The sequence below is a fragment of the Amphiura filiformis genome, chromosome 18, assembly GCF_039555335.1.
Source record: "Amphiura filiformis chromosome 18, Afil_fr2py, whole genome shotgun sequence".
Lineage (NCBI taxonomy): Eukaryota > Metazoa > Echinodermata > Ophiuroidea > Amphilepidida > Amphiuridae > Amphiura > Amphiura filiformis.
The window spans coordinates 4,317,653-4,338,419 of record NC_092645.1 but is presented as its reverse complement, the minus strand read 5'-3'; the positions used below and the strand labels follow the sequence as shown (position 1 = coordinate 4,338,419).

Below are 20,767 nucleotides of genomic sequence, written 5' to 3'. Positions count from 1 at the left end.
TGAAAATGTAAAATTCAAAGAAACAGTTTTGATTTCATCATAAAATTAGTGAACTACATGCTACATGCAGGGATATGTTGTCTCATATCCCTGCTGCATGGGAGTATTTTTGTGAGACTGTTTTGATTCTTCAATGTTTTCCCATGCAACACTGATCAGATTCAATGCCTCCCGTAGTACATAGCAGTTCAAGCCACAGCACTGAGATCTACTGTGATATTTCATGAAGGGTGGGCGTTTATTAGGGATCAATTTTTTGTGTACATTTTTACATTAAATGACCAAAATAACACCACCCATTTCAGTTTTAGACATGTCTGTTTGCAGGAGGAATGGCTCATCATCATGAGAAATGAAATTCCTATAATATATTGCAAGTGAGACTTAGGAATGATCTAATCTAACAAAACATTCTGTTCATTGAATGTATATTTGCATTTTTAATAACATGTAAATTTTATTGCTTTTTCAATTTTATTTTGGAAAATTTTGGGGGTGGGTGTTTAATAGAGACTGGGTGCTTAAAGGAACAATACAGTATTTGTAGTGGTACATCACAATATATCTAGCCTAATTAACACTCCCAAACATACAAATATTGACATACAATTATTGTATGTTCCTGGACATGTTCACACAATTTACACCACATATCATCTGTAATACACAAACAAACATGTACATGTATGCACAACATAAACATAACAGAGAAATGTATAAAATACCCGGGGGGTCACTCCCATTGTGGCCTGTACACCATCCGCGATAATAAAAATGTGTAAAAAGGATAGGTTTTTGTGGGTAGGCACGATGTCTGCGTGTATCGTGTTTCAGGGTGTCAAAAAAGTTGGAAAATAGGGTAGCAAAATTGCAATTGCTAATAGGCGGAAATGAAATTTAGGGTATGAAATTTGATGCAAGGAATAAAATCCCTGTTTAGGGTGTGAAAACAGTTTAGGGTATCGTTTTAGCCAAGGGTTAAATCCTTGTTTCTAAGGGTGCTTTTCAAAAGTTGATTATCGTGGATGGTGTACAGGCCACAATGGAAGTGACCACCCTGGGATAAAAATAATAAACAAAAACATGGAATTTAGGCAGCGAAACAATGAAAAATACACACAACAAAAAGCATACTCACCTAAAACTATTAAATAAATAAATAATAACAAAGTTCTATAGTGTACGCCATACTGTCTTATATCAGTACATAATGTTAGTATGTTGTAGCATCCTCTACTCTGCATCTGCATTGTGTAGAAAAGTTTCTCCTTCCAAAGTTCTCCAAAAATATCAAAAATATCAAACTAGCACCAACAAAATTTGGAGCTTATAATTCCATGATTAGATTTGCCATATTATTTCCGTAAGTAATTCCATTGTTTTTAGTTCATGATCATTTCATTACAACTTAATGTAATGATAACATTTTTCCGAACTGTAGCAAAAATTGGTATCATAAAACTGCTTGGGTCTAGCTGGTATTATTGTGAACATGGAGCATTTTTCTGTAAAAAGAAATCTCTCTCCAGGCTTCTGGTTGTTCAACACTTGAGCAAGTTGAAATTCTCTGCCTAGGAAATAATTTAAGAGTCCAAATGTGTTGTTGAAATTTTCCTTCACAAATTCACATGTATTTCCACGTAAATATGTTGATTTTCCTCCAATGCTCACACAGTGAAGGGCATATCAGTAGCTAGCCACTAAGCAATCTCTACAATGGTGTACAACCGATCCCAAACTGCGATAATATAGCTCGAGGCGCTTTATGAATCCTTAATGATCCCAATCTAGTAAACACCCCATGATGACTACGATGTGGTTCAGCACGAATTTGAGATTATTCCACTCTGGTCGGATCCTGTGGAGCGTACCTATGTTGTCAAGCCCTAGTTATAATGCCATAAGGGACATATCACTAGCAGCTGATGGCGTGCTCTCAAGTGAAGTGCCTTACTTTGTTACACTGTGACTGCACTAAGCAAAACTTTAGTCTGTACTACCTTGAATACTGCCCTCGCTTGTCTGAAGAAGTCCCTCGCTTGCAAAACCAAACTTTGCTTTGAGTGGGAAGCAAACTTGATAAACTTATGTGGCCAGTCAAGAGTTTGATTCTACACAAATGTATACTGCCCTCACTTGCCTGTGGACTTTCATACAGTTATAAAACAACGATCAAAAATGTTTGAATCCAGAACTCTATTGGATAGTCAAAGTTGTGTTGAAAACACAATGCTTCAACAATACAACGAGTCAAAACTTATAATACCAACAGGAAGTGGTACTAGTATCTGTTTCTATGCTGGCCCCTGGTTGGCTGATGCTTTCAAATGTTGGTCCTGATTGGTTGGTGATTTCAAAAGCTGTTCCCTAATTGGCCGGTGATTTCTTGTAGTCTTGTTGCACATGGAAGAATCAATAAAGGTCTTAATTGTAGAATAAGACTGCTTCCTGTATGTAGGGCCATATCACACCGAGGCTCAAGCAGGGATATAATCGCCTACTACCTGTATTGGGAGAAATGTAGACAAATGGAAAAGTGTTAAAATTTAGTGAATAAATTAATTGTTATTAACAGCTTAAAGGGGTATTTTGTGATCCTAGCATCCTCTCTTTATGACATTTTTCAGTAGATATCCACAAAAAAAGCTCATTCCCAAAATTTCAGTTGAATCCAATTTTGCGTTTGCGAGTTATGCATGATTATGTGTACACTGCTCCATATACATGTGTAGACAATGTGTTGTAATTTTGTTCTAGTATACCAGAACGAAATTCAAATTTCAAGATATCTTTGCCAAATGAATTAATCTGCAGGAAATGTTTTGTACATAAACATTATGTAGCCAGAGGTTTCCAGTGATATAAAATCTATTGAGAAAAGTGGGTGGATGATGCTGTGGATCACGGAATGCCCTTTTAAATGTAGAAAATGCTCACATTTTAGTTATTATTTGTGTTAAAATCGACATGGAAAAGCGGACACTCCTCATAAATTGAATTACTTCCTGAATTAGACAAATTATTGATGACTTTGAAAAATATGGCCTATATAATATTTTACATTTTCATAGGCAATAGTGCATGTATACATGTATAACTAGCTTTATTAATTAACCCAGGTAATACTAATTAGCACCTGTAGTTGTTACTAGAATACAAATCACAAGCCACACCCTGGATGGGACTACCACTAGGATCCACAATATGCTCATCTATCAGGGCACAGTTCTTAAACCCCAATACATTTGTACATTTCTTGAATGACCTTTGAAAATGTGAGTACAAAAACTCATACTCTGCAACTTGAGGTCAAATTTTGCACTATGATCATGTAATTGATGTTATTGGACTATGCCACTGGGATGATGCTATTGCGGTCCATAGTGTACTGTCAGCTGTACACTGCATTGAACACCTGTCCAAATATGTTAATAACGCATGAGTAAATGCTTGTGATTTTTATTCATAAATTAATTGAGTATTTAGAAAAAATAAATGTGTCTACACATTGAATTTGATAATGGTGAAAAAAGTATTTATTTTTGATTGGTTACATGAACAGTTATTATTTACATTGCATTCATGCAACAATCATATATACATGTGTAAAACCAAACGTTTTATTACCATTTAGGATTTCAATCATTATTATTGAGAACAAAAAAAAATAAAATCATACATTACATTTTTTTTAAATATAATAAATAAAAGAAGATTATTTTAATGTTCCCCATGAGAGGCAAAAAAAACCATGTTTGTTTCCTGTAGCAGGTCAAAAAAGTCAAATGCGAAATGTGTTTTTTTCTATTTATTTTTATTATCCATGTCTTCAATTTTTTTTTGAAATTGGAATGGAATTTTACAGTGGGTCTCTCTAACACACACAAAAATCACATTTCTTCATATTCAAGAATATTTATGACCCCCTTTCAACCTGCAGTAGTTTTTCACTATGCTCGTGTGTTGTATAATGTGTGAATGTTTACTCCAGTGTTTTATATTATTTTGTGTTTTTTTTTTTTTTTCCCTTTGTAAGTGAAAATAAATTTCAAATGCGCACAATTAGTCATCAAAAAGCGAAATGCATGCACGCTTACAGTAAACAAATTTGTTTGTTTTTTTGCCTGATACATCAATTTTTCTCATAACTGTTCATTTCTACACATTTCATACGATCCATAATTGTTTTTTATGTGACACATTTTGAATTTATTGTTTCCCTCATTTGTCATTTATTTGTAATACAATGTATATTAAAATTACACTTGCGGTACATGTAGTGGGGACAATTTTTGCCAGTGTTTTAATATTCTACACACTTTTCAAGGTTAATTTCAGAACTGTAAAAAATAAAAGCTAGTGAAAATAGCCTTTTAATGTGAAGCTGTTTGCATACCAGAAACTGCAAAACTGCTCAGAACATTAAAATTAAAATCACAAACAATTATTATCGCTAAAATATCCCTTACATGCCATTTTGCAATACAAATTTACACTTCACAAGTATTCTTGAAATTTGAAACAGACAGAATGAAAATATACATTTCATTATTAAATTATAACAAGAATGCTGGCGGTACAACATTGAATTATTTTCCTTTTGATTGAATGGGATGAAGAATATACTAGTACCCACGGTTTCTTTTATAAAATACAACATGTTATTCCTCGCGCCTCCGGAGGCGAGGTATTAATGTTTACTTCTGAATCAAGCGTGGGGACATGGGGAAAGCCTGAATATAGTAAATTATAATTACCTTCATTTAAATATTTATGATACTTTTATTAAAACAAATATTCAAGCGATGATAGTGTGTAATATAAAAAACATAAAATTTCACTATTTTCAGAGAAAATAGTGTTTTTAGAAACAACAATAATTTGTTTTCTGCATAGAGGTTGATTTGAATTGAGCATGCATGTTGAGAAATTCGTTCGTTTGGGGCACTGATCTGACGCTTTGATAAAATTCCTTAAAAGGAAAGACCGGAGGGAAAGCTTAAAAGCAATAAATTTATGTTACTTATACGTCAATTTGAAAATATCAATTATGATCAAATTCCTTTATAAAGGGATGTGTCTGTCATTTTTATTTTGGATCTTTGGTTCTCAAGTGCCATGATAAGGTGCTCAGAAGGTGAAGGTGTGCCGGGGTGGGTCATGGGGTGTCATGGTTGGTCAAGAGGTGTCATTGAGAGTAAGTGGTGGGTCAAGGGTTTCATGGTTATTAGGGGTGTTATACTGGGTCAATCTATAGTTCTTTTTGATGTCGGTGGTCAAGGCCTAATATCATTGGTTTAAAGAGATATGGACACTTTTTGTACTTTTGTGCACTTTACCCTCTTTCTTTTTAACCAATCATCATAGAGATTAAATGCGATATGTCAAACTTTTCCTCTGGTCTTAAGGAACACAAAAGTCAGCGGTCGGCGTATCTGTAGGATCATTGGTTAATGAGATATAGTCACTTTTTGGTCTTTGTGCACTTAACCCTGTATCTTTTTAACCAAATATCCTAAAGAGTCGTGCTATATGTCAAACTTTTCGTCTGGTCATAAGGAACAAACAAGTCAGTGGTCGCGTATCTGCACGATCATTGGTTTTGAGATATAGTCACTTATTGTACTTGCCGTGCACTTAACTCTGTATCTTTTTAACCAAATATCCTAGAGAGTCGTGCTGTATGTCAAACTTTTCGTCTGGTCATAAGGAACAAAAAAGTCAGTGGTCGTGTATATGTACGATCATTGGTTTTAAATGAGATATAGTCACTTATTGTACTTTGTGCACTTAAGCCTCTATCTTTTTGACCAAATATCCTAAAGAGTCGTGCGATATGTCAAACTTTTCCTCTGGTCATAAGGAACAAAAAGGTCAGCGGTCGCATATCTGTAGGATCATTGGTTAATGAGATATAGTCACTTATTGTACTTTGTGCACTTAAGCCTCTATCTTTTAACCAAATATCTTAAAGAGTCGTGCGATATGTCAAACTTTTCCTCTGGTCATAAGGAACAAAAAAGTCAGTGGTCGTGTATATATACGATCATTGGTTTTAAATGAGATATAGTCACTTATTGTACTTTGTGCACTTAAGCCTCTATCTTTTTTTAAAACCAAATATCCTAAAGAGTCGTCACGATATGTCAAACTTTTCCTCTGGTCATAAGGAACAAAAAGGTCAGCGGTCGCATATCTGTAGGATCATTGGTTAATGAGATATAGTCACTTATTGTACTTTGTGCACTTAAGCCTCTATCTTTTTAACCAAATATCTTAAAGAGTCGTGCTGTATGTCAAACTTTTCGTCTGGTCATAAGGAACAAAAAAGTCAGTGGTCGTGTATGGTCATTTTCACAGTAAAGGGTGTAACTTTTGATTTTTAGGGTCAAAATTTCAAACCACTTAAATATGTTTCTGTTTACTGAAATCATGCATAGAAGCAACTTAAATTCCAGTAAAATAATGTTTCAAGGCTTAAACCTTTTGATTTCTAATAAAAATTTGACATTTCCATAACATTTTGGTTAAAATCTAAGAAAAAATGTATTTTACATAACCTCAGAAAATTATGACATGAAAGCTGGAATACATGTGAAATCCCATTCCAAAGTAAGTCAACAGATATAAGTTAAATTTTATACCATGTTTTGCTATGTTTGTAATTGCAGTTTTGAAAATTTTTAACATCAAGTGTCATTTACAATGGAAATTTCCAAACCTTAAACATATTTTTTAAGTTTTAATTGGGTTCCTAAAATAATTTGAATGTCTAACTTCATGTACAAATACTACTTGATGAAAGGAATCTCCCAGCCAAGTTTCACAGAAATTGGAGTTATTTTTTAGAAATGGCAATTCAAGCGATTTGTGTTTCGGAGGCTTCAGTTAACAACTCAGGTGATCATAAAAGTAAAATATTTGGCTAACTACTACAAGTTGACATAAAAAATAGGTAAAAAATATCACAATTACCAATTTTCATGCTTTGCTTCTAAGTATTGAATTTCAGTTGTGACAAAAATTAAATTATCACAGTAAGTCATTTTTTTTGTTTCGGAGGCGTCATGTTAACAATTGTTAAACATTGCAGAAGTAGTTTTTTTGAAAACAACAGTGTTGGGATCATCTAAGCTGTTATTTTCTTGTGTGTATTGAATCAATGATTCTATGCGGCAGATATTGTAGATTTATCACATGATAATTTTTTCACCCATTTGTTAAGTATGGTGTTTTTTGCATGTGAAGCCTCCGAAACAGGCTTTTTGGGTATCAGTATATTTTTCAAACATTAACCATAATGTCAAATTTTTTTTAAATTTATGACATTCTGCACATATCAAGTAATAATTACAATGCAGATATCAGTATGAAACACACCAATTTAGATATGCATAGATGATAATTAATCTTATTGTTGTTTTGGAGGCTTCATTTGTTTGGAGGCTTCAATTGTTAACGGAAAGTTTGTATTGGGTCCCATTTTCAAGCGGTGATATATATCTCCACGATTTAAAAACATGTGACTTGAGGATCTACTTTGCTACATTTTGATAAATAGATTGGATGAGCTCTTTTATTTATATTTGCACAAGCTTGCTGAACAGTTTGTTTGGAGGCTTCAAAAAAGTTAACGGAAAAACGGCTCTTTGAAGTCAAGATTTTATAAAAAATTTTAAAGCTTGCAAATCGACTAATTTTTGTTACCCATTTCAAGTTAAGATAACAACTGTTATGAATCAAGAAGAAGTGAAGAAATAACCAAGAATTATGAACCAAAGCTACACCCACAAAGTTTGTTAACAATTGTTAACGGAAAATGAAACCTCGAAGCGACAAATATCGAAGTCCGGTTCTCAAAAATACAGGGCTGTTCACAATTAAATCTAATGTGGCAGTGTTTACTGAACATATGACTGTACTTTCAGGATAAGAAAAATTATCCATGAACTAACTGAAGAAAACACAGGGTTTTACAAAATGTTACTGTTTTTTATAGTTTTTCAAAATGGCAATATTAAGTACATTTAAGCCTGCTAAAACTGAACGCAGTAACTCCCAAAGCTGATTATGCTACCCAAGGTAGCTGCTAACTAGATGACTTATGTGGCCAAAAATCATGGAATTCTGTGGCTTTATTAGAACACTTCGGATTAAAATGTTAAAAATCCAAAGTTACACCCTTTACCGTGAAAATGACCGTATATGTACGATCATTGGTTTTAAATGAGATATAGTCACTTATTGTACTTTGTGCACTTAAGCCTCTATCTTTTTTTAAAACCAAATATCCTAAAGAGTCGTGCGATATGTCAAACTTTTCCTCTGGTCATAAGGAACAAAAAGGTCAGCGGTCGCATATCTGTAGGATCATTGGTTAATGAGATATAGTCACTTATTGTACTTTGTGCACTTAAGCCTCTATCTTTTTAACCAAATATCTTAAAGAGTCGTGCGATATGTCAAACTTTTCCTCTGGTCATAAGGAACAAAAAGGTCAGCGGTCATAGTATATCTGTAGGACCATTGGTTTTAAAATGAGATATAGTCACTTTTTTAATTTTGTGCACTTAATCCTCTATCTTTTTAACCAAATATCCTAGAGAGTCGTGCTGTATGTCAAACTTTTCCTCTGGTCATAAGGAACAAAAAAGTCAGTGGTCGCGTATCTGTATGATCATTGGTTAATGAGATATAGCCACTTATTGTACTTTGTGCACATATCTTTGTATCTTTTTTTAAAAGGCAGCTGTGTACTCTCAGACATGCATGTAGTAAAAGTGCCATAACTTTGTAATTATTCTCGCAAGACATATAAAGGTATAAATTTTTATAAAGGCAATACATCAATGAATCTTAATATAAATACAGATTTGGTGTAAAAACAACATTTATGAAGAAAATCACAAAAAAGTGAGTTTTGGGCAATTTTTGTTCGGTACATCATAACAAAAAAACACTCTTTCCAAAAATTTTTGTTTTGTTTTTTTCTTAATCTTGAGACACCATTCTAAAAACGTTTTTTTTAGTTTTTGATATTGGCCTTATTTTTAAGATATTGACCATATAAGGCATCAAAATGAACTTTTTAAATTCACAAGCGCCTATTTGCACAAAATGATGCCTAAAATCGGAAATAGACCAAAATATAAAAAAATGAGAAAACCGTTTCTTAAGTTGATCATGCTTTTTATGATGAGCATAATTGTTTACCTATAGATGCTGTATTTATTGAGTTATCGTGTACCTAAATCGACATGTTACCGAGAAAATGAACATTGAAATAAAGGCAGTTGAAGTTTAAAGTGGTCACATTTTGCACTTTGATCGAAGCTCACAGGAGAATGCGGCAGTTGAAGTTTAAAGTGGTCACATTTTGCACTTTGATCGAAGCTCACAGGAGAATGCGGCAGTTCTCGTTTTTCTACCTTACATTACATTACATGATCACAGCCCCTTGAGAAGTTTGGGCGAAATCTATTCATATCTTGATGTTTAAATCGGGGAAAGAACTTGAAAAAATTCACATTTTATCAGCTAAAACGGAGCCATTTGACCGCTAGGTTTTATTAAATCAGTGCTTCCGTGGTGTATCTGTGCGTTAACAAATTGCGCGTCTACAAAACGCGATGTGTTGTTGCTCGCGTATACCCCGATGGTACAACAAAGATTTTCTTTCCTTTTAAATTGCGGAAACGAGTGAAACAGTGAAATAAAATCCATAAAATAAAGCAGTTGGAGTTAACAAATCTGGATTTTCTTTCCTTGTATTTATAAAAACATAACAAAGTAAATACATTTCAAAAAAGCTCAATTTCGCGAAAGAAACAATGTCTAGAGTACACAGCCGCGTTAACAAAATATCCTAGAGAGTCGGGAGATATGTCGAACTTTTCCTCCGGTCGTAAGGAACAAAAAGGTCAGTGGCCGCATATATATGTAAGAGGCCAGATATATCATACATACTAATTGGTATTGTGATTCCTATTGTCTTAGGAATCACTATACTAATTGCCAAATTAATTATCTTATCAAAACATATTTAGTAATTCATAAGCTTGCTAGGTGGCACCAACACCTGGGTGAACCAAATCATGGTAACTAGTAAGTGTCAACCACTTACATTATCATCATAATGATCACTTAAGTATCTTTAAGTGCAGTCCAAACGCACCATCGTGATCTCTCATGTTATGATCTCTCAGGGTTCAGTAGGACCAAAAACACCTTTAGAAATAGGCTCAGTTAAGGGGATAATTATGTTTACAAATAAATACTCCAAGAGATCTGGTTGAGTTAATGAGATGATAATTACAAATCTATACAAAGTGAGTTTGGACCCACTCAGGGGTTGGAGCCTGCCCAAGCAAGCCTAGGTACTTCTCTAGTCACTTCTTATTTTGAACTTGTGTAGAGAAGACCGTTTCAGCCGATAGATCTACTAACCACCTAACAGAAGCAGTGAAGCTATTATTAAACACTTATGAAATAACTACATATCTTGTGTGATACAATTCGCTTAAAACTGTTACGAGGAAGGACCCATGCAAGTCGTCAAGACCAGGATGTCCAACACGACATATATCTGTAGGATCATTGGTTAATGAGATATATTCACTTTTTGTACTTAGTGCACCTAACCCTGTATCTTTTAAACCAAATATCCTAAAGAGTCGTGGAACACGAATCGATTGGTGCGAGGTTCATATTGGTGCGTATGCACCAAATATGTATCTTGTTTGTTTATCACTAGCCACTGTGTGTGTGTATAATAATACACTGTACAGTACATGTATTTAGCGGTATAACAAGTAATTAAAGATTAAGAAATACAAAAGAATTACTGTCATGAAATTATAATGTTAGTATCTCGCAATTCTTTTGTATTTCTTTATTTCTAATTACCCTGTATATAGTTAATGCAACATACCACCATGTTCATACTCATTTTAAGGGGGTACTACACCCCTGGCCAATTTTGTGCCTATTTTTGCATTTTTCTTAAAAATTATAGCACATTGGTGACAAGTAAGATATGTATATAGGGGCATGGACTACAACTACTGTACCGAAAATTCAGCAACTCAAAGCAAATAGTTATTGATTTATTGATAAAATATTGGTTTTCCCTCATTTTTGACTGTAACTCCACAACTGTTGTCTGTGTTGAAATAAAATTTCCAGTGCAGTAGTTGTAGGCCTTGCCCCTATATACATATCTTACTTGTCCCCAATGCGCTATAATTTTTGAGAAAAATGCAAAAATAGGCACAAAATTGGGCAAGGTGTAGTATCCCCTTAAAGGTATTATAATGCCAATTAATTAGGGGTGTTAAGAAAAAAATTGATGAGTATTTGCCAACATGCAATTTTAATGATATATTTGTATCTGAAAATTCTTTTGTATTTCTTTATTTTTTTAAACTTAAACCCTGTTTATCATTAACACAACATACATGTACCACCAAGTTCATACTGGTCTCATTTTAAAGGCATTCATCCCATTCATTATTGTGTCATTTAATATCAAAATTTCTCCACTGAAAATTCTAAAATAACTGTAGGCCTATATTAATTGTGACAGCCAATCGATCAGAACCCATCACTCCAAAGATAAACATCGACGGCGTAAGAGGATTAGGTAGGTATATAAAAATTATAATAACAAAGAACTAGTATTATAATAATAAAGGACGTTCCCTTGGGTTTGAACTGTTTGTATGTCAATATTATTTATCGCAAATACTACGGAAGTGACACCGCAAAGCATGATGGGAAGGGAAAAGGGAAAAAGTCCATACACGGCCAAAATAACCATTTGTCTACATCCCGATGAACATCATGAACGTAGATGACATATATTATAATATTTTCTCATTGCTTGAAAACAACATTATTATTTATTTAAGTTTCATTCTATTATTTACATCGTCACTGATGATCGTGTGTCAAGTGAATGATGAGTGAAGATCTGGCGATATCTTGTGTTGATTTTCGCATTTTATATTATGATTGCTGCAAGTTATTTTAAAGCAAAATCGTGTTCTTTATGTACACAACTACCCGTTTTCTAAAACACTGATAGTACAATGTAAGCAATGCGGATGTCTTCAAAATCTAAAAGTTGCTGTAAATTTTAATTACTTATCCTATCATAGTCAAAGTTTACATTTTCTGAGAGCGAATTTGATGTGGAATCTAAATGGACTTCCTTTTTTTGTATGGGTTATGGGTAAAATGTTTCAGTTTAAAATATGTTGAATTGTAAAACAATTTGAACATATTTTGGGACACTCTGTATTTTTAGTTTACCAAACAGCTGTGATTTTTTTCTTTCTCCCCTACTAATAACCTCTAACCAAATCAATGTTGTTTACTTTCAGTTTATAACTGCAAGTTAGTAATAAACAATGCATTAAGTGACCCATTTTTTATTTGGATTTTTTGTATTCCACCCTGTATAACTTCAAGGTCACCCTGTACAATGAGTTGAAATGTGTATATTTAAATTGCTTTTGCCTTCAGCTTTCCAAAAATGTATAATTTTGCTAGTTTAGGGTTGATACAATGTAGTTGTGGAGATATTCTAATTTGAAACTTGATTAGTGTAAAAATTCATATTATTTGTGATGCAAGTTCAAAACATAGGGCCAAATATCTAGATAAATTTAAATATTTTGCAATTTTCAATTTGGACGCAGGCGGTTAACAGTTTAACTAAGAATTATTTTGTGAAGGGCCTTATCATAATATTACTTTTTTAGAACACATAAAGCGCATAAACGTAAAAAACATCTCATGCTAGCGCCCTCTCGCGATTTTGCTTAATTGTGATAAAACCCTAACCCAACTAGGACTCACTAAAGCTCACTATTAAAACCGCTCTGCGTGCACGGATTCCACAGGACTTGATGACGCAATCAGACGAAGTCATATATACCCAGGGAATCGTTGGCTGGGCCAACGTCACCTGTGTAGCTACATGCTGGGGATCTTCTGCGTGGCATACGAGGGGTCCGAGGCTCGAATCCCGGGGGTGCCAAGTGACTTTCTTCTTCATCTTCTCTCCTTTTTCGTTCCTTCTTTCCCTTCCGATAGCACAAAAACCATGGGTAGGGTTAGGGTTAAGCTATGCATGTTTTTCCTATGCCTCCTTAACCCTAACCCAACTAGGACTCACTAAAGCTCACTATTAAAACCGCTCTGCGTGCACGGATTCCACGGGACTTGATGACGCAATCAGACAAAGTCATATACCCAGGGAATCATTGGCCGGGCCAACGTCACCTGTGTAGCTACATGCTGGGGATCTTCTGTGTGGCATGCGAGGGGTCCGAGGCTCGAATCCCGGGGGTGCCAAGTGACTTTCTTCTTCATCTTCTCTCCTTTTTCGTTCCTTCTTTCCCTTCCGATAGCACAAAAACCACGGGTAGGGTTAGGGTTAAGGACTATGGTCAGTGTTTTTTTTTAACACAGCTTCCATGCTTCATAAAAATTAATATCATTAAAAAAGGGCATTTCGTGATCCACAGCCTCATCCCCCCACTTTTCTCAAAACAGATGTCAAAGTCTTGCTGGAATGCTGACAGCAGGACTATTTTGTATACGTATGAAAGGTGAATTCAAATTTGCCATCAAACCACATCATTTTATAATAATATACGGTACCAGTATCTAATTAAGCCCTTGAGTAGAAAGCCAAAACTGAAAACCGTTTTGTCATCACTTTCCGTAGCAAAGTTACATCTTGTCAAAGGTTGACTTTCATCAAAAATATTCAGCCAACTTTTAAATTAATGCATCAATTAAAAATCAAAACAGCATAGTCTCATGACAGAGCAGCTTTTCTATGTGGAACTGCTATCAAAATCCCTCTAAAATTCCATGTGCGAATATCTCCCCCCCCCCCTGGGAATATCTCATCACAAAAATAAATCATATATTTGGGTCAAGTGAAGTAGGCCTATAGACAACGTAGGTTTCCTTGAAAAATCTGTTCTTTTAATTTTCTAAAAAAATATGTATTGTGTTTGGGCCCCCGGTTTGGGCCAATTTGCCTTTCATACCCATATTTTGATCACTGTAGTAATTACAAATTTTGAATGTTTGAGGACTAAACAGCACTTCTTAGAACTCCCTCCTGGTCGGAGCCCTGAGTTTTAATTATTGGAACAGTATTTTTATGGTTCAAACAATGGATCAAGGAGATTTGTAGTCCGATCCTGACTCCACATCGCAGCACGATGCGATGCGCTGCGATGCTTTTAAAACATTGTAGTATCACACGATGCAATTAAAATGTACATTTCAATTTCATCGCACGATGCTGCGATGTTTTAAAATAAGCCCATTCGCAATTTCAGATCATGGTGCATCATGGGTAATATTTGCCGATAAAATTGGAGATAAACACGATGAGGCTACTGTACATTTCCAATGCGGTGAACTGTGCCGTTTGCATAAAAAAATTTCGTACTGGGATTTTGCCATTTATTTTGTCTTTATTTCTTCATGATATCAATATATTTAATCAAATACAATGTATCATGAAGAAATAAAGACAAAATAATCGCATAATTCCAGTACAAGATATTTTATGCAAAGCGGCAGTTCGGCACAGTTCACGCATTGGAAACGCACTGCAGCCTCCTCGTGTTTATCTCTCGATTGAAGAACTGTGTGGCGATGTCTGAGCATGCGCAGTTGCAATTTTCCGAAATTGCGAAAGGGCTTATCATGTGGGGTCTGCATATCTCCTTTTCATGGTCATCCTGCCGACCTTGATTTTCCCGCAGCCAATCAGAAGCATGCACGGCTGTGATATCGCAGCGCAAATACGAAAAAGTTGAACATATCAACATTATCATCATTTTTCAACTCCATCGCAGACTGAAAATTCAACAGCGCGATGAGAATTTTCACCGCCAAGCTCGTAAAAATCTGGCTCCCCTCAGATTTACAGTTTTTAATTTTATAGCATCGCATCGCCATCTCACTGCGATGTGGAGTCAGGATCAGGCTTTAGGATTTTAGGGTTAAAATGCAAACCTTTCACGAGCGCGACTACCGTGATGTTGCAAATTTGGCGCTAACAACGCGTACGGTGCACAGTTCATTCATAAATTTCCACTCGGCAACAACAGATCGCCTCAGCAGCCAATCAGAGACAAGTGCGTGCAACGCAGTAAATACGCGATGTATCCTTACAATACGCGCTCGTCAAAGGTTTACTGCATTTTAGTATAGTCTAGAGGAGGTCATGGTTAGGGTATGACCTCCTAAATCAGCCTCCTTCTCATCGCCCCGAAACACCGTTTTCCTTGTATTTCGATGCACCTAATATAATAATATTCAGAAGGGGGGGTCCCAAAAATACAGGGGGGTGGTCATAGAAATGCCAGCCCCCTAATTATGCTGTATAGTCATAATGATAGTGTAATGTAATTTGTATCTAGTTCTAGTAACTATAACTCAGCAAGGTCCGTAGATGTCATTATGTTTATGATAAAGACTGAAGTCTTGCTGGCAAGACTAAATTTGTATCGTGCCCGGCCTGTAGGCCTACTGCATGCACCTGTTGCCCGTTTTCAATCATGTTTGTGAAGGTGTGATCTAGACTCGTTGAGTCTCATGGACGCCGTTCCTATGTCCATTGAATTTTAAAAAAACACATCGTTACAACAACTCACCACTTTCTTCTTTACATCAATAACCATCCAAATGAGCATAATTGCATATAATTGCATATAAATATCCCAGTGTTTTCCCGTTATGTACTTCAGTTCATATAGGCGTTGTTATAATATCGAACGGACCGCTAATGGCATTGTTTACTGGTTACAATGAGTCACAAGAAATCAATATTTTCAATTATCAAAAAAAGTATCAGACAGTTGATGCTTAAAATTAAAGCTTCTTGATTTTTAAATAAAATAGACTCAAAATATATTACTGAAATACTTTTCACATTTAAAAATAAAAATATATATAAAAAGGATTCAAATAATGTGAAATAAATTGTAACCTTATTTTATGGCACTTTATAGTAAATCTCAAGGTGTTACTTCTAAACATTATTGTTGAAAACACTTTCAGCACGTTACAAATAAAATCGATTTCAAAACATCATTAGAGAGGGCAGTACTTTCACTTGCAGGGGAGTCAGTGGTAGGTGGGTGTGATTTAATATACCAAGTTTGATTTCAGTATAGTTTATTCCCAGGGGGCCACTGGTCAATTGACCAGGGGGTATCATGCGTGGCCAAAGATTCAAGTAAAAAGGGTCTTTTTTCATGATCAGGCACTGTACTTACGTATCGTGAATAGGGTATCTAAAACAAGGAAATTTGAGAAAAAGGGTAGGCCTACATACCTTGTAGGCTACAATAAATCAGTGTTTAGGGTCCTTTGAGAGACGGGCTATTCCCACTTGGTCCAATCCCATTTGGTCCAATCCCACTTAGTCCAATCCCATTTGGTCCAAATCCCACTTTGTCCAGACCCAGTTAGTCCAATCTCACAGTTAGTCCATGTCCCACCGTGGCCATGTCCCACTTAGTCCATGTCCCACTTAGCCATGTCCCACTTAGGTCATTCCCACTAGGGCCATGTCCCACTTAGGCCATGTCCCACTTAGGCCATGTCCCACTAGGTCCATGTCCCACTAGGGCCATGTCCCACTTAGGCCATGTCTAGGTCCATGTCCCACTAGGTCCATGTCCCACTAGGGCCATGTCCCACTTAGGCCATGTCCCACTAGGGCCATGTCCCACTTGGGCCATGTCCCACTAGGGCCATGTCCCACTAGGTCCATGTCCCACTAGGGCCATGTCCCACTTGGTCCATATCCCACTAGGGCCATGTCCCACTATGGTTATAATATTTGTTTTTGGTCATTTTCAGTACTTGTTTTAGTTTTCATAGTAGGGCATATAGTTGTAACGGGGGTGGGGGTGGGAGCTGATGCAAAAAGTGGGTCCTAAATATTTTAATCCGTCTGTAGAGGCTCATTAAAAAATCACCAAAATCTTTTCTTGCAGAACATGAGTTTACACTATATTTTCTATGGGGTTGACATACATTTTTCATGGCCAAAAGGGAGCCCTGAAAATAATTTTAGGTCCCCTAACAAGTGTTTGTGAACGGAAAGATAGTCAATGTCTGTCTACGTTCTTCTGTTCTTTGGTATAGGATCACAGTCGTCTAAGTATATCCAGTAATTGAGAATAATAATGTAAGATTGGATAAAGTTGCACTGAGACCATGCCATTTTTTTTGAAAAAAGGTGTTGTATTCAAGAACGAGACCCATCTTCCTTGATATATATTGTTACGAGTCGTACTTGACTCAAGGCCAAAATCACCTTTTACCCGAACTCACACGAATGCACAACACAAATACACTGTTTATTTAAGCTAACAAAATCTAAGTCTTTAATTGAAAACAGAGTATGATTGGTACATATAATAACAATATCGCATATACAATAAAATCACACAATGACAGTTTTACTCTATGACTACTTAACCAGCTGTCTTCTTGTTGGTGATCCTAGAGTTCTTGCAATGTTCTGGACGACTGATGTAATATATCCTTATTCGCTTGTCCTGCGAAGTCCAGTGTACACTTGCGCTTATAAATCCTTGCGTATAAAATCCTCATACGAAAATGATGATGCTTTCTCCAATCTCCTTTGCGCTGTTATCTCCACAAATATATCTCCTTGCGCTGCTTTCTCCTCAAATATATCTCCTTGCGCTGCTTTCTCCAAAAAATGGTGTTTCTTTCACCAATCACTCTTTTTCCAGGGAACCGGTTTCTTTAACACAGCTCCACTGTTTCTTGACAGATGCGTGGCCTTCACAAACCCAGCAAACTCCAGCAATTTGACAGAAGAACTTTTAATCCTTTGATGAGGAAGAGCACTTTTGTGTGCTCGCTGTCTTCTTCGTTGCTGTATTAAAATTAGCTCAATTATTGGCTATATAAACTGGTTAAAATGTACTTCTTTTTTTGAAGCACGAAGACCATCACACACATGTGGAGTTTTCAATCTCCCATGGCATTCTGTAAAGTCCCAACAAAAACCTCCAGCTTTTTATAGCAGTACTCATGCAAAAACCCATCATCTATTAATAAACCATTACTTCAATCACATTTTCACAACATTGCTGCAATCTTGGGATTTCCCAAGATTAATTATACACATTCACATTACATCACTTCCTGGGGGTTTTCCTGATGGTGCAATAATGAACTGGGGCTTTCCAAGTTCCAAACATAGATCTGACTTTGTTTACAATAATTTGGGGAATTCCAAAATACAAGGGGTTTCCCATCTCATGAAATACTTTCAGCTTGTAAACAAAGTTAAATAATTAAATTAAATCAAATTACTCAGGGCACATCACACCCTCCCCTTTAAAAGAAGAAAGTTCGAATGTAATGAAAACTTTCTTAAATATTTTCTTCCTTTACATCAACTTTAACCTATTATCAACTTTGAGTGTTTAACTCATCATACACAGTGACTACTTGTCACACACAACTTCCCTTTTAAAGGAAATCTTTGTTTGTCAGTTTTTTTTTGCAATTCTGGACAGGGCATCAGCCATTACATTGTCTTTTCCCTTAATATGTTTGATGTCCAGATTGTACTCTTGCAAGGTCAAACTCTATCTCACCAGTCTTTGGTTTTTGTTCTTCATCCTGTTGATGAAGGTGAGGGGATTGTGATCTGTGAAAACAAGCACAGGGTATACTGTGGTACCCAAATACACATCAAAATGTAGCAGTGCTAATAGCAATGCTAGACACTCCTTCTCAATTGTGGAGTAATTTCTCTGGTGCTTGTTGAATTTCCTAGAAAAGTAACAAATGGGGTGATCTATTTGATCTTCACCCTCTTGCATCACAACACCTCCACAGCCTATGTCACTGGCATCAACAGTCAACTTGAACTGCTTCTGAAAATCAGGTGCAGTAAGTACTGGTGAACTCATGAGTATTGATTTGACTTTGTGAAAAGCATTTTCACACTGTTCTGACCAAATGAATTTTGCATCTTTCTTCAACAAATCAGTCAAAGGACTTGCTATCTCTGAAAAGTTTGGACAGAACTTTCTATAATAGCCAACCATTCCTAGAAATCTCATGAGTGCCTTCTTGTTTACAGGTGTGGGGTATTGCTCAATTGCTTCAACTTTGGCTTTGATAGGTTTCACCTGACCTTGACCTACAACATATCCCAAGTATGTGACTGTGCAGTGGCAAAACTCACTTTTTACCAGGTTGACTGTCAATTGTACTTCTGACAGCTTCTCAAACAATTGATGGAGTTGTTCCATGTGTTGTTCCCAAGTTTGACTGTAAACAATCAAATCATCTACATACGCTTCACATCCCTCTATGTCTGCCACAATTTGGTTCACCATTCTCTGAAATGTTGCTGGGGCGTTTTTCAAACCGAATGGCATAACTTTGTATTGGTAAAGACCAAATGGTGTACAAAAAGCAGAAATCTCTTTGGCACGGTCTGTGAGTGGAACCTGCCAGTACCCTTTCAAAAGATCAAATTTGCTAACAAATTTTGCATTCCCAATTTTGTCTATGCAATCATCAATTCTTGGAATTGGGTACGAGTCTGTCTTTGAATGAACATTTGCAGCTCTCATGTCTGCGACCAATCGGTATGAACCATCAGGCTTGGGAACAAGTATACACGGTGAACTCCATTCACTACTACTTGGTTCTATGATATCATTGTCTAGCATATAATTGATCTCATTTTTGAGATGTTCCATTTTCAATGGATTGACTCTGTAAGGATGCTGCTTGATTGGTTTTGTATCACCAACATCTACGTCATGAAATGCAGCATTTGTTCTACTTGGCGTATCAGGAAATATATTGTCAAATTTGTGAATCAAATTTGCAATTTGACTTTGTTGATCTTGAGAAAGATGACCTAACTTTGAGTCCAAATTAGTGAGCACATCAGAATTGTTCAATTTTACATTATACTCTTTGTGCTCCAGCTCTTTATCCTGGTCAAATGTGACATCAGAATTGTCATCTTTACTCTTGTCTACATTGGCGATTTTGTCTACATCGGCATGTTTGTCTACATTATCAGCATGTTTTACTGTACACACAGGTTTTGGAATGCCACTGTCACTTCTTTCAACATACTCTTTGAGCATATTTATGTGGCATAACTGCCTGCTCTTGCGTCTACCAGGAGTCTTGATAATATAATCTACTTCACCCACTTTTGACTCTACTTCACATGGGCCATGATATCTGGCTTGTAATGGGTGTCCTGGAATTGGAAACAGTACTAGAACTTTGTCACCTGGTTTGAACACTCTCTCTTTGGCATGTTTATCATACCATTGTTTCATTTTGGCCTGACCCTGTTTCAAGTTTTCTTTGGCAATATCAGTTACTCTGTTAAGCCTATGCTTACAATTGGAGACATAATCCAACAAATTGATATCTGATTTCTCATTGAGCCACTTTTCTTTCAACAACTTTAAGGGCCCGCGCACTGTGTGTCCAAACACTAACTCAAAAGGACTAAATCCTAAAGTTTCCTGAACAGCTTCCCTAGCAGCAAACAACAACAAGTGTACTCCCTCATCCCAGTCCCTCTGAAATTCCAAACAGTATGTCCTGATCATGTTTTTCAATGTTTGGTGGAACCTTTCTAGTGCACCTTGTGATTCTGGATGGTAAGCACTTGAGGTATACTGTTCTATACCTAATT

The 20,767-nt window shown here is 36.0% G+C and overlaps 1 protein-coding gene across 1 annotated transcript in view; it reads right to left on the bottom strand.

Annotated features, from left to right (window-relative positions):
* The window catches only part of LOC140139768 (uncharacterized), a 156,165-nt gene extending 154,517 nt beyond the window's left edge, over window positions 1-1,648 (bottom strand). Inside the window, 1 exon segment of the mRNA XM_072161475.1 lies at window positions 1,139-1,648. Coding sequence (XP_072017576.1) covers window positions 1,139-1,250 — 112 coding nt within the window. The 5' untranslated portion in view covers window positions 1,251-1,648.
* Between the last annotated feature and the right edge of the window lie 19,119 nt (window positions 1,649-20,767).